Here is a 15,962-nt window from a genome sequence, read left to right as displayed (position 1 = left end):
GCAGTTCAGATCCAGGGAACGGGGTGAGCTACCACTGTTAGCCCCAGATTGTGCCAACCTAGCAGTTCGTAAACATCCAAATGTGAGTAGATCAATAGGTATCACTTCTGTTGGAAGGTAATTGCGCTCCATGCAGTCATGCCAGCCACATGACCTTGGAGGTGTCTACAGACAACGTTGGCTCTTTAGCTTAGAAACGGAGATGAGCATCACCTCCCGGAATCAGACATGAATAGACTTAATATCAGGGGAAACCTTTACATTTACCTTAAGCCTTGGGAGCTCACCTGCCAGTGGTGCACATTATTAAAACAATATAACAACATGCATGCTGACCATGAAATATACTAAGTTCTGTTTGCATTGGCTCTGTGAGCAGCATTTATTTTGAGTCATGAGTTAACCTTGATAATGGCTTTCCAGAAAAGGCTTTTCTGGTCTGACAGCTTTGGATTATGCATCAGATGATTCCTGGCAGCTGTGTTAATAGATAGATAAAAGCCATCCTCTCCTCCTTTCTTTTCCTTCCCTCTCCAGGTTTTGTTCTTCAATACATAAGAGACTAAATCTGAGATAAAAGGCCATCTGCTTTGGCACCAGGCCGGACCACTTTCCTGATAAATGTGCCACAGATATTTCTTCCTTCTTTGAACTAAAATGCTTTCATAACCATTCTAGACTGTAGCAGCATGCTTTCCAGAAATCATCGCATCCCAGCTGGCATTAGATCAATTGAGTCCAGTCTGGTATCTTTTGCCAAGTTACGGTTACAGAGCTACTTATTTCTTAATGTTTAACAAATAAAGCAGATTAGTGGACACATTGGAATGCCATAATATCCTGCCTTAGGATCAATCTCCTTATTGAAAAAGTGAGTCCTGGTGTCTTAGAAATATGTTTATTTCTTTTTTAGGTACATTCCACCTCTGATTTGGGGGAAAAGCGGTCACATCCAGACTGCCCTTTATGGGAAGATGGGGAGAGTAAGATCCCCGCATCCTTATGGACTTCGCAAGTACCTCACAATGCCAGATGGTGCAACATCAACTTTTGACCTCTTTGAACCACTAGCTGAAAATTGCATTAGAGGTTAGACAACCCAACTGTGCCTGTTCATTGTTTGCTGACCTGAAACCATAAGTAAATAATTGAGAAAATAGTGGTGCTACCTTTCATTGCCATAGGTTACCACATTGTGAATCTGGAGCCCATAAAGTGTTCAGTATTGTGCCTGACTTTTAAATCTTAGAGTTAGTGCTGCTATGAATCACATATGCAAAGCTGAATTTTCTGTTTAGACATTGGGTATAAAAAAGCCATCCTTGTGGGCCATAAGCAACACTATGTCTGGAATTAAAGTCTTTAAAACAGCTTATTAGGGCTGTGGGGTTTTCCATTCTTCACTAGAGTTTAATTAAAGCTGAAATATACTTGAATAGTCAGTATTTGTCATAATTTAAAGTGTGATGGTTACAGTATACTTGATGTCTATCTCAAGGCAAAACAAATCTATCTGTTGACTTTGAATGTTATCCACATGCTTAAAAAACACTGCTTAATATTCTGAATTTTCTGTGCTTGGGATAGTTGTTTTGTTGATTTACAGAGCCCTGAGTCTCTAGATATGCTTAAGGAAAAATAGTAGAGCTCTAAGATTTTAAAAACATTCTTCTTAACATGCTACAGGAATCTGATTGTGTTCAGTCCGTGTTTTTCCACTGCTTAGCATCGTTGACATTATCTTTAAAAAATGAAGCTTATATTATATTACTTCCAACTGCAGAAAAAAATAAGGCAAAAGAAAGAAAGTGAGAGTAGTAGTAGTAGTATCTTCAACATGCCGTACATACTCGAGTATAAGCTGAGTTTTTCAGTCTCTTTTTAGGCTGAAAATGCCCCCCTCAGATTATACTTGAGTTAAAGTTTTTTATTTATTATTATTATTATTATTATTATTATTATTTTACTGACACAAAAACACAGTATGTCACAGCAAACGACATACATATGGATTTCGTATTATTTTTATTATTACATTTATTATTTCACTCTATTATTATTTTATTACATTTATTATTTTACTCTTATTACTATTGCATTTATTATTTTACTCTATGATTATTGTTATTACATTTACATTATTTTACTCTATTATTATTTTTATTATTTTACTCTATTATTATTAGATGGATTATACATTAACATATTTATATTGTAGAAGGTTAGAATAATGATTTATTCAGAGTTGGGCAATCTTCTCTTAAATTATAGTTTTATGTAAATATTCAAAAACATTTAATCTATCTCCGGTAATGTAATTTTATTAATATCTATTTTTATTTGGAAATTTACCAGTAGCTGCTGCATTTCCCACTCTCAACTTATCCTCGAACCAATACGTTTTCTCAGTTTTTTGTGATAAAATTAGGTGCCTCAAGTTATATTGCAAAAAGAAAAAGAAAAATAGATACCAATAAAGTTACTGTATATATTTGAGTATAATCCAGCCCAAATATAAACCAAGGGAGGCTTTTTCAGCTTAAACAATGTGCTAAAATACTCGGCTCATACTCAAGTATATATGGTACATTTGCCTAAATCTATTTATTAGTCCCAACTGAAATAGACCCATTAAATCAGTTCCAGTGTTCTCTTGGATCTATTGCTTTGGCCTGAAACAATGTGTATGCTGTCTTTGCTGTAATATTTGCCAAAACGAAATATATCCATCAGAATTTAGTGATTCTTTTTGCTTTCTTTCAAAATCTGTTCCTCCAATTTCTTCTCTCATGCAGAAGATATCACAATGGTAATCTGCCCTGGAATAGCTAATCACAGTGAGAAGCAGTACATCCGTACCTTTGTTGACTATGCCCAGAAGAACGGTTATCGATGTGCCGTGTTAAACCATCTTGGAGCTCTTCCTAACATTGAGTTGACTTCACCACGCATGTTCACTTATGGTAAATATTTGTTAGGTCTTCTATACTGCCCCTTTCATCACTAGTTTGTGCTTGAAGCTGGACGAAGTTCCCTGGCATCAGGCACATCCTAGAATGAGGCATCTTGAAAGGCTGTCTCAGATCCAATAGTTTAAAACATTGCAAATATACCCAATAGTTGCAGATTTGCTCATATGGCAATAAAACCGTCTTTAGAAAGGCATGAGTGGATTTCAACACTTTCTGCACTTGTTTTTATATGTTAGGTAATATCAGTTTGGTCATATGTTCTGCTATTTCTTAGAAAAACACTTAGCCTTTCCTGTTGTTTTTAATGAATGCTCCCATTAGAAAATGCATAAGGATGTGGGTTCAGAGGGCTCACAGAATACAGGTGAACTATACAGAGTTAAAGGTCAGTTACTCCCAAAATCCACCAGTATTCCCAGTTGGTCATGTTGAATTTGTGTGCCACGTTTGGTGCAGATCTGTCATCAGATGGGTTCAATGTTCTCTGAATATGGGTGAACTATAACTCCTGGATGTCAAGGTCAATCACCTCCAAAGTATACAAAGTTTACCATGTTGGATCTGTGTGCCAAGTTAGTTCCAGGTCCATCATTGGTGGGGTTCAGAGTGCTCTTAGATTGGAGGTAAACTCCTATAAATCACTTTGAATTCTCCCCAAACCCCTCAGTGTGTTCAGTTGCTGTGTGCCATAGTAAAGGATAGATAAGACTTAAGGGAGACGCAGTGGACAGGGTCATGCAAATTCCACACAAAGGGAGGGAGAATGGAGCCCTGGGATGTGGCTTGCTGTAACCTGCAATGTCCTTGGAAGGGAGGGCTTTGGTGTCTCCTCAGCATTATGAGCTAAAGCAGTTTATGGAGGAGGGAGGCTGTCTGTGTAAGTGGACACTCCTACCACATACACACATACATATTTTCACTTTTTATGTATACAGATTTTCACTTTTATTATGTGTATGGATAGATAGGTAATTAGAAACAATGTCTTTAAAAATGTGTCAATGAGCCTTGAAGGAAGTCTGTGATGCAGTCTGTGGGGTAAAATTTGCTTGGTCTTCCTGTTGTCTGCAGGTTGCACCTGGGAATTCGGATCCATGGTAAACTACATCCGCAAGACGTATCCCCAGACCAAGCTGGTCGTCGTGGGCTTCAGCTTGGGTGGGAATATAGTGTGCAAATACCTTGGGGAGAACCAGTCTAACCAGGAGTGCGTGTTGTGCTGTATTAGCGTGTGTCAAGGATACAGTGCATTAAGGTAAGCTTCCTACTAGGAGTCAAATGCTTTTGCTGATGGGTTTTACCTATTTATTTTGCTCATATTTATTATTTTACTCATATTTATTTTTGATATGTTCAGTCTGTTGTTCGTATGATTTTAAGATGTCGTAAGCCGCTTTGGGTCCCATGAGGGGTATAAATAAAGATATTATTATTATTATTATTATTATTATTATTATTACCTGCATGACCGCATTTCCGTATATGAACCCACACGATCTCTTCGTCCCTCTGGAGAGGCCCTGCTCACGATCCCACCTGCATCGCAAGCACGATTGGTGGGAACGAGGGACAGGGCCTTCTCGGTGGTGGCCCCACGACTCTGGAACTCCCTCCCCAAGGACATCAGGCATGCCCCAACATTGGTAGTCTTTAGGAGGAGCTTGAAAACATGGATGTTCCAGTGTGCCTTCCCAGATTAAGGTATCCCAAGCAACTTGTTCCAAATGCATTTTACAAGAGAGTTAGAATTGTCTGCACACCCATTTATCCCTAAAATATCCATCCTATTTCACCTGGACATGACCAGCATTTTAAAAAAAAATAACAATTACATTTGGCCCTGCCACAGGTTTTTAAATGTGTCGTGATTTTTGTTATTGTTTTGCTTTGCTATGAGTTATTTATTGTTGTATTGTTGTTGTTGTGTTTTTTGTTTCTGATGTATTTGGGCTCGGCCTCTTGTAAGCCACACCGAGTCCTGCTGGAGATGGTAGTGAGGTATAAATAAAGGTCTATTATTATTATTATTATTATTATTATTATTATTCTGCATGCCATATATCTGGATCTGTTGGTCTTTGGGTCCTCTAGGAAGGTGTATCGGTTTTTTTCTGAATCTTGGACAATCCAGTCCCACCATGTTCTTTATTCTGCCAAGTATCCTGTCAATCATTTAAAAAGTCAAGTGGTAGTATATTCCATCACTCACCCAGACAAATATATGGAGTATTTTGCCTTTCCTGTAATAAAATTTAATCTTCGTTTGTGAAGACTTTTCATAGGAAATAAATTCATTGAAGTCAATTATGCTGTAGCAGCTGCATTCACAAAATACTAAATACTGGCCAAAATTAAGAATTTTTATGTTTAAAATTAAATGCTGCTCAAGTATTTTTATTTGACGCAAGTGTTAAGCAGTACAGCCAGACTAAAGAAATGCCAGTTTTTGTATAAGCAGAACACATCTCAATAGAGCTCTGGTTTCTGACTGAACAACAAAGGCGCTCTTTATATTTCAGACTGTGCAGCTGCAGAAATCTTGTGGCAAGATTAAATCCTTAAAAGCAAGAGGATTAGAAATGGGAACAACACGAGCTTAACATGCCGTGTCGTCTCAAAAATACTCGTGTCAAATATCAATTGAACCTGAAAAAGGAGGAAGGTGTTGAATCTTTCTTTTGCAAATGGCTTAGAATCAAAGAATAATAGAGTTGGAAGAGACCAGTGGACCATCTAGTCCAACCGCCTGCCATGCAGGAAAATCACAAAGTATCCCTGACAGATGGCCATCCAGCCTCTGATTAAAAGTTTCCAAAGAAGGAGCTTCCACCACACTGCAAGGCAGAGAGTTCCACTGTTGAACAGCTTGCATGGTCAGGAAGTTCTTCCTAATGTTCAGGTGGAATCTCCTTTCCTGTAATTCGAACCCATTGCTCCTTGTCGTAGTTTCAAGGGCAGCAGAAAGCAAGTTTGCTCCCTCTTCCTTGTGACATCCTTTCACATATTTATACATGGCTATCATGTATTTATTTTATTTTATTTGCGACATTTATATATCATGTATCTTTTCAATCCTCTCTTCTGCAGGATAAATATACCCAATTCTTTAAGACGCTCCTCATAGGAAGTCATGGTCTCAAGACCTTTGATCATTTTAGTCGCCCTCCTCTGTACACCTTCCACTTTGTCAATATGTCTTTTGAACTGTGGTGCCCAGAATTGAACACAGTATTCCAGGTGACTTTGTATTCTGCTACTAACCAAAGCAGAATACAAAGGCACCATGACTTCTCTTGATCTAGACACTGGACTCCTTTTGATGCAGCCTAAAATCCTATTAGTTTTTTTAGCTACTGCATCACACTGTTGGCTCATGTTCAACTTGTTGTCCACAAAGACACCAAGATCTTTCTCACATGCACTGTTGTTGAGCTCGGCATCACCTAAGTGTAGTATCTCACATTTGTCTATGTTGAAAGAAGATTCCATCTGAACATGAGGAAGAACTTCCTGACTGTGAGAGCCGTTCAGCAGTGGAACTCTCTGCCCCGGAGTGTGGTGGAGGCTCCTTCTTTGGAAGCTTTTAAACAGAGGCTGGATGGCCATCTGCCAGGGGTGATTTGAATGCAACATTCTTGCTTCTTGGCAGGGGGTTGGACTGGATGGCCCATGAGGTCTCTTCTAACTCTTTCATTCTATGATTCTATGATTCTATGAAATGCATTTTATTAGTTTTAATATAATAATTATAATAATAATACTTTATTTATACCCCGCTCCATCTCCCCCAGGGGGACTCGATGCAGCTTACATGAGGCCATGCCCACCAGTACAGTACATACATTATAATGGAAACACATAACAAGACCAACAACAAGTCTTTATTGATTAGTCAATTTTGACCATATCAAAACAATAACAATACCAGAAAATAAAATACATAAAATGCAAAGAAATAACATAAACGACACAAACAATATAAAACAAGCAATTAAAAACAGAGGATTTCACTGGGCAGGGCCACATTCAAGGCTAAAAATTTAAAAACACTGGGAGATAGGACAATATAAATTATCAGGATGAGGCCGAGCTCTCTAATTAGTTAAGATCATTTTGAATTCTGATCCTGTCCTCTGGAGTATTAGCTATCTCTTGTAATTTAGTGTCATCTCTGAACTTGATAACCACGCCCTCTAAACCTTAATCCAAGTCATTAATAAAAAAGTTGAACAGAACTGGACCCAGGACTCTGCAGCACTCCACTAACTTCTTTCCGGGATAAAGAGGAACCATTAGTGAGCACCTTTTAGGTTTAGTTACTTAACCAATTACAGATCCACCTAATAGTAGTGTTGCCAAGCCCACACTGGGCTAGTTTGCTTGCAAGAAGGTCATGGGGGACTTCGTCGAAGGCCTTACTGAAATCAAGATATGCTACATCCACAGCATTCCCTGCATCTACCATGCTTGTAACTCTATGGGAAAAAGAGATAAGATTATTCTGGAATGACTTCACAAAGCTATGCCAACCTTGGCAGTTGTGTGCATTTAGGGTTGCAGATCTAAGATGTAACGAATGGACATGCTGAAATAAATGTTTTCTCTTTGCCTGAAATACTTTGGTCGGGATTCTATGTCTACATATTTGTCTTGCTGACTAAAGCTTGCTGTGTTTACCGAGTAGTTTTCCAGTACAGTTTGGGGTTAATATGTCCTCTGCCAATATTTGTAATGCCTTACCCTCAAGCGAATTGAGGAAGTACTTGTTGAAACAACTTAAGACTTAGCACTTGACTTGTTTTGCAAGCTCTTAGCTGCCTCATTCTCAGATATCTGGGAATTTTGTTCCCCCTGCTGGTGAAATCTTTTTTCTTTTTACTGCATGTTTATGAGACACTTCTATGCTTTTTTAAAAGGAGGTTTTCAAAATAGGAAAATTGTGACACACCTGGAATATTGTGCCCAATTCTGGGCACCGCAATTGAAGAGAGATCTTGACAAGCTGGAATGTGTCCAGAGGGGGGCGACTAAAATGATCAAGGGTCTGGAGAACAAGCCCTTTGAGGAGCGGCTTAAAGAGCTGGGCATGTTTAGCCTGAAGAAGCGAAGGCTGAGAGGAGACATGATAGCCATATATAAATATGTGAGAGGAAGCCACAGGAAGGAGGGAGCAAGCTTGTTTTCTGCTTCCCTGGAGACTAGGACGCAGAACAATGGCTTCAAAGTACAAGAAAGGAGATTCCATCTGAACATGAGGAAAAACTTCCTGACTGTGAGAGCCGTTCAGCAGTGGAACTCTCTGCCCTGGAGTGTGGTGGAGGTTCCTTTTTCAAAGCTTTTAAACAGAGGCTGGATGACCATCTGTCAGGGGTGCTTTGAATGCAATTTTCCTGCTTCATTACAGGGGGTTGGACTGGATAGCCCATGAGGTCTCGTCCAACTCTATGATTCTAAGATAGAAGTGTTCATAATATTTGGTACTCCCTGAAAGAGAAGTTTTGTTTTGGAATGTATTTTATTTATTTCTCAGTATTTATATTGGAAACAATATTAATAGTGGTTTGAAAGCCTTTGAAATGACAAGTTTCCCCTCCAATTACCTTTAGGGCACAAGAAACCTTCATGCAGTGGGACCAGTGCCGAAGACTTTACAACTTCCTCATGGCAGATAATATGAAGAAAATCATCTTGTCTCATAGGTACAGAAGTGTGTTTGTTATAACCTAAATGGAATGAATGTTGGTTTGTCCCACGAAGTGCTTCTTATCATAATGTGTAGATTGCATACTTACTGGACCAATGTGCTGTCATCATTGAGTAGACTTCCAGTTTAATCAATTCAATATATTTTGGATAGGAATCTATGAAAGAACTACCGAATATATTTGAACATAAGCCGAGTTTTTCAGCCCTTATAATGGGGTCAAGGCCGGGCAGCAGAGTCTGGAGGCCATTGCTTGAAATATATGATATATTTCTCTCTCATCTTCCCCTCCTTAAACAGTGTGTTTTCTTTTCTGCCTCTTCTCTGCTTCTCCTCCCAGGCTGGAATGTTTTGAAAAGGGAAAGGAGGGGGAGAGAAGCCCTTGCAAGTCAGGAATATCCATTAATCTTATAAAAGCATTTTCCCCAGAAAATATTGTTAATTTCTGCTACAGATATATAGGCATTTCCCCCTGAAAGCCTTTGCAATCCCTATGTACCTATGGTGTAGATCTCTACCTACCTATCTATATACATTAATTTTGTATATGAATTTTCCCCTCATATGTTTGCAGGTCTCTGCAAATCCTATATACATATAGATATCTAGAGTTTTCCATGTACCTGTATATCTGTATCCATATGTATCCATTATTTTTATATATGAATTTTCCCCTCACATGTTTGAAAGTCTCTGCAAATCCTATATATATATAGATACTGATAAATATATAGGGGTACCTGTATATTTGTGTATCCATGTATGTGTGTGTGTGTATATATATATATATAATATGAATTTTCCCCTCACATGTTTGCAAGTCTTTGCAAATCCTATATAGATATAATTATCTATTTATAGAGAGATGTCTAGATAGATATATATACATATATATAGGGCTTGCAAATATTACAGGGGAAATTCCCACACAAATATATATAGACATGACTAGATAGATATGAATATAGATATATAGGGCTTGCAAATATTGCAGGGGAAATGTGTGCACACACACACATTATTTATTTATTTATTTATTACTGTGCTTGTATACCGCCGTTTCTCAGCCTAAATTGGCGACTCAACGCGGTTTACAACAGTACAACAAACAACAATATTCAGTTTAAAACCATAAAAAACAACATACACAATACACAATATTGGCCCATCAATAATAATCCAATGCATCTCTTAACTAAAATCACAATCCAATTTCATCGTCCATATTACCAATCCTTAGTCATTAATTCATTGTACCGGATTAGCCGAAAGCCTGTTCGAACATCCAGGTCTTCAATCTTTTTCGAAACACCATCAGCGAGGGGGCTGATCTTACCTCCATGGGAAGGGCGTTCCAAAGCCGAGGGGCCATATATATAGTCATATATAGAGATGTCTAGATAGATATAAACATAGATATATAGGTCTTGCAAATATTGCAGGAGGGAAATGCACATAGAGAGAGGAGGGGATTTGCAAACGTTTCAGGGAAAATGTATATGTGAAATTAGTATTTATAATTATAGATCTATAGCTAGCTCTGCATTGTTTATATAGCCATTGAATGTTTTCCTGCTACTATGTTGAAAGCCGGCCTGAGTCCCCATGGGGAGATAGGGTGGGATACACATGAACTTTGAAATTATTTTTATTATTGTTATTGTTATAAAGTTATTGTCGATACCATATTGTTTTGTTGACCCTACATTTATTTATTTATTTATTTACAGTATTTATATTCCGCCCTTCTCACCTCGCAGGGGACTCAGGGCGGATTACAATGTACATATACATGGCGAACATTCAATTCCATAGACACACAACATATATAGACAGACACTCAGAGGCTATTTAACATTCCAGCTTCTGACCACCAGGGGAGCTGTCGCTTCCTCATTCTTTGCATACCTGCATACTTCCTGGAGATTTTTTATGGCCTCATAAATCAGTTAATTTAGCCTCCCCACAAAGTAGTTAGTACCTAATTTTCCTACTTGACAGGTGCAACTGTCTTTCGGGTTTCAAAGGTCGACAAAAAGCTACACAATTTTGGTCAGGAGCTCACTCCGACCTGGGCTGGATTCGAACTCATGACCTTTCGGTCAGTAGTGATCTTAATGCAGCTGACTCCCAGCCAGCTGCGCCACAGTCCTGGTACTTTTCCACTTACAGAGCTAGTTTACTGGTTTTTTTAAAAATACGATACATGTTCAAAGTACTCGAGTATATACAGTATGTAAAATTGTACCTTTCTTCTCTGCTATTTTGTTTAGGAATGTCTGGGAAATGCTTTGAAATTATTAACAAACTGCAGTCTGAAAACCTTGTAATTGTAGCTGTTGTAATGCTTCCTGACCAAGCCAGGCCATCATAGGGAAACAGTGTTTGACGTTAAGCATCTCTAGTTATGCATGGCGGATAGGACTTGCTGACTGTTGTAGGCATGATTGCCATTTGTGTTTATGTTTCCTTGTTCTCTATGTTTCAGACAAGCTTTGTTTCCTGATGGACCTAAAAACCCTCAAAGTTTAGTAGATTCAGACCTGAACAGACTGCACACAGCAACGTCTCTCATGCAGATTGATGACAACGTCATGAGGTATGGCAAGAATCAGCTTCATGCTCTCTCCATAGAAATACCCTGTATTGAAGTCTTCCTAAGTCAAGTGCATAATAATAATAATAATAATAATAATAATAATAATAATCTGAAGCGTGCAACATTTGGGAAAATTGACATGCTGTCATTTAAACCTTTTTTGAAATTATCACTTCTGTGAGCACTGTTGTCCACTGAATTCCCAAAAACTTCCCACCCCACCTCTCTCTTTCTCTTTAAGATACCATTGGCTCGCATTCTGTAAATGGGCAAATCTTGTTGGTTGCTTGATGTTGAGTTGCTGAGCTGGTTAGAGTCAGAATATATAGTTGAGGCTTTCCTGCTTTTCTATAAAATCCATCTTAGATTATTGTTAAAACATTTTACTTTAATGTAGTAGCTTGTATTTACAGGTATTTCATTCAGCATACACCCATGGTTCAATTTGGTATATGCATCATATGTCATTCCCTTAGTAGAACTTAAGCCAGTGGTTCGCAATCTTCCTAATACTGAAACCCCTTAATACAATTCCACATATTGTGCTGACCCCCAACCATAAAATTATTTTTGTTGCTCCTTCATAACTGTAATTTTGCTACTGTTGGTGTAAATATGTAAACAGTAATGTTAATGATACTGTAATGTAAATATCTGATATGCAGGATGTATTTTCATTCACAAATTTGGCACAAATAGCCAGAATATCCAAATCTGAATACTGGTGGGGTTGGGGGGGGGGGTTGATTTTGTCATTTGGGAGTTGCTGGGATTTATAGTTCACCTGCAATTAAAGGGCATTCTGAACTCCACTAATGATGGAATTAAACCAAACTTGGCACACAGAACTCCCATGACCAACAGAAAATACTGGAAGGGTTTGGTGGGCATTTTTTATTATTTTATTATTTTTTTGTAAGATTTTATTTACATACAATAACAACTTACAGTGTAAACAAAACAGTGAACATTGTACAAACACATAGCCCCACTACCAAGGCCTGAACAAGTATCTTTTCCTTCACCATGTATTTATAAATCAACCATTAATCAAATGTCATATCCAAAATTCCTGACCAACAAAGTTCTGTTGTTTTCCATTTTCACTCACTGGGGCGTATTTAATAAAGACCGACCAGTGTACCTCAAAATCTGATCTGTTAATTTCCCCCCTGAATACCCCCATTTCCATTGTTAATTCCATAACTCCCTATACCATGCGTCCAGTGTTAGATTAGTTATTATTTTCCAGTTCTTTGCTATCATAATTCTTCCCACTATGAGTAAAATAATCACCAATTCTTTCTTACTTGTTTCTAAATTCAGCTTCGTAGTGTCCATTAATAATGCTAACCTGGCATCCGGCGTAATATTTGATCCTATAACGTTGTTTATTTCGATAAATATATCCTTCCAAAAACTCTTCACTTGGGGGCATTCCCACCATAAATGAAAATATGTCCCTTTGGGCATTGACTTTGAGTTTTGGAGTTGTAGTCCACCAACATCCAGAGAGCACTGTGGACTCAAACAATGATGGATCTGGACCAAACTTGGCATGAATACTCAATATGTCCAAAAGTAAACACTGGTGGATTTTGGGGAAAACAGACCTTCACATTTGGGAGTTGTAGTTGCTGGCATTTATAGTTCACTTATAATCAAAGAGCATTCTGAACTTCACCAATGATAGAATTGGGCCAAACTTCCCACACAGAACCCCCATGACCAGCAGAAAATACTGTGTTTTCTGATGGTCTTTGGAGATCCCTCTGACACCCCCTTTGTGACCCCCCCCCCCGGGGTCCCGACCCCCAGGTTGAGAAATGCTGTCTTAAGCACTTATTACAAGTTCATAGGAGAAATATGCTTTTATCTATGAGAAACAGACTTTTGAAAATGGAAGTGCATTATTTTTTGTGTTAGTATATGAAAAAAATAATGCACTAACGTGTTATTGTTGTGGGCCATATTCTCTTGGGAGGAGGTACTTGGTTAGTGGCCAAAGCTTGTGGTGCATGAAGGCAGAGTACAGTTAGCCAAGCGGCCTCAGATTTCCTGAGCAAGTTATGATTGTTTTATCAGTGCTTACAACTTCTTATGCATTGTATCACATAGCTGAACTCCTCTTGGTGTTTCAAGGGTAGGTTTTCCCATGCCAAATGATACCTTTTGGTAGTCTTAGGTAGAAATTAGATTAAACCTTCCTCAATTAGAAATAGTTTCCCATGCTTCGTAATACTCCAAGTCTTGTTTATAGCAATACAGCAGGAAATGAGACGATTCCCATGATTTTCAGCTTAGTATTACCCTTTGTAAGACCTGTATTTCCAAAAAGGCAAAATAAGAGTTGCTAGACTTCTGTCTTCATGCTTATTTTTGCTTCTGCTGTTGGGAATACTAAAACCTATTGTGGAGAAAAATGGTAGATGGCTTGTTTGTTAATGGTATTTGGGACTGAACAGAGTGATTGAATTCCTGATAATAAATCAGCGTTATGGGATCCATTTTAAAGATGGTCAAGTGATGGTGCTAATAAGAGTCTTTTGTTCTTAGGTGAAATAGGAGTCCGACATGGGAGAAGTTCCTTCTGCATGTTCAGAAAGGAGCATTAATGTGTCTTAAGGAGGGGCCAGCAATGCATTTAATTTCTCACATTTTGGCTGGGATGGTGAATCAGAAAGCCTGTTCAAAATATTACATATAGCTGTGTATGTATGTCTTCTCTACCATTTATCCATCACGCTGCTTCCTTGTTTGGTGCCTTATTCCCTAGGTAACAGTTCTTTTAAGTATTTTATTTATTGATTGATTTACATTATTTATATCCTGCCCATATCAGCCCACAGGCGACTCAGGGCAGTCTACATATCAGCACAATTCGATGCCATGAATACATACATTCAAAAGCAAAGACAATTACGTGCATTTAGACAAAAAAGACAGTGCAATAACAGTTTAAAAAGAGCTCTATCCTCTCATTCCAATCCTCGCCCGTTTCATTGTCTTGGTCGTTCCTGGGTCATTCTCCATCTCAAGCTTGACTATCTATTCCGGGGTTCTGAATTCTTGCTCGAAGAGCCAGGTTTTTACTCTCTTCCGAAAAGTCAGGAGGTAGGGGGCTGATCTAATATCCCTAGGCAGGGAGTTCCAAAGCCAAGGGGCCACCACAGAGAAGGCCCTGTCTCTCGTCCCTGCCAAGCGTGCTTGCGAAGCAGACGGGATCGAGTGCAGGGCCTCCTCAGATGATCTTAACTTCCTGGAGGGTTCGTAGCAAGAGATGCGTTCGGATAGGTAGGCTCTACTATTTTTCATTGATAAGGATTTCCTGAATGTGAATGTATTTACCTATTGTATCTGGTGACTTATGGAGCCCCCGGTGGCACAGTGGGTTAAACCGCTGAGCTGCTGAACTTGCTGACTGAAAGGTCAGCGGTACGAATCCACAGAGCAGGGTGAGCTCCCACTGTTAGGCCCAGCTTCTGCCAACCTAGTAGTTCTTAAACATTCAAATGTGAGTAGATCAATAGGTACCGCTCCAGCGGGAAGGTAACGGTGCTCCATGCAGTCATGCTGGCCACATAACCTTGGAAGCGTCTATTATTTATTTATTTACTACACTTATATACCGCCCCTCTCAGCCCGCGGGCGACTCAGGGCAGTTTACAGTCAGCATCAAAGACATAAAATACAATTAAAACAGTTAATTCAAATATAAAACCAATAAAACAACCAATATAAATAAAACATATATCAGTTTGAGTCTCCTAATTAAAAGCATTATCCAAAATTATCTACGGACAATGCTGGCTCTTTAGCTTAGAAATGAAGATGAGCACCACCCTCCAGGGTCGGGCTTGACTAGACTTAATGTCAAGGGGAAACCTTTACTTTTACTTGGTAACTTAAGAACAGGAAAAATTTCTAAATAGTTCTGTGGTTTCTCTAGCTCAGGGGTCCTCAAACTTTATAAACAGAGGGCCAGGTCACGGTCTCTCAAATTGTTGGAGGGACGAATTATAACTTGAAAAAAATAATAATTTGAATTCCTATGCACACTACACATATCTTATTGGTAGTGCAAACACTTAAAACTATACAATAATTAAAATGAAGATCAATTTTAATAAATATAAACTTATTAGTATTCCAATGGGAAGTGTGAGCCTGCTTTTGGCTGATTAGATAAGATTGTTGTTGTTGTTGTTGTTGTGTGCTTTCAAGTCTTTTCAGACTTAGGTTGACCCTGAGTGAGGGCCGGAGGGCTGTATCCAGACCTCGGGCCTTACTTTGAGGACCCCTGCTTTAGCTGTTTCATTAAGTAGTTCCTTCTGAACCCTAGTCAGATATCATGCTTCAAAATGCACTGAAATACCGCACTTGTTCTGTGTACCCAAGTACAGGATACTCTTTTAATAGTGTTATAGAAACTAGAAGAAAATTGCATCTGACTCAGTGGGAAGAAAATTTCTCTCATGCACTTTCTTTCTTTGTGTCTCAGGAAGTTCCACGGCTACAATTCCTTAAAGGAATATTATGAACAGGAGAGCTGTCTGCATTACTTGCACAGAGTGAGTTGCCACAATAAATACTGTTACTTTGGTTCTCTTTAGTAGAATAGAATATTTTGTGCGCTTCTTTGATACATGCCATTTAGGTGTGCATGAGTGTTAAATTTGGAATCAAT

The 15,962-nt window shown here is 38.6% G+C and overlaps 1 protein-coding gene across 1 annotated transcript in view; it reads left to right on the top strand.

Annotated features, from left to right (window-relative positions):
* The window catches only part of ABHD2 (abhydrolase domain containing 2, acylglycerol lipase), a 42,230-nt gene that overhangs the window by 16,632 nt on the left and 9,636 nt on the right, over window positions 1–15,962 (top strand). The window contains exons 4-9 of the mRNA XM_060755180.2: window positions 914–1,089; window positions 2,796–2,963; window positions 4,044–4,227; window positions 8,579–8,671; window positions 11,165–11,275; window positions 15,777–15,846. Of these exons, the coding sequence (XP_060611163.2) occupies window positions 914–1,089; window positions 2,796–2,963; window positions 4,044–4,227; window positions 8,579–8,671; window positions 11,165–11,275; window positions 15,777–15,846 (802 nt within the window). The remainder of the gene's footprint in view (window positions 1–913; window positions 1,090–2,795; window positions 2,964–4,043; window positions 4,228–8,578; window positions 8,672–11,164; window positions 11,276–15,776; window positions 15,847–15,962) is intronic.

The sequence above is a fragment of the Anolis sagrei genome, chromosome 9 (assembly GCF_037176765.1).
Source record: "Anolis sagrei isolate rAnoSag1 chromosome 9, rAnoSag1.mat, whole genome shotgun sequence".
Classification (NCBI taxonomy): domain Eukaryota; kingdom Metazoa; phylum Chordata; class Lepidosauria; order Squamata; family Dactyloidae; genus Anolis; species Anolis sagrei.
The sequence above is the reverse complement of the archived record's forward strand: the minus strand, read 5'-3'. Positions and strand labels throughout refer to the sequence as shown.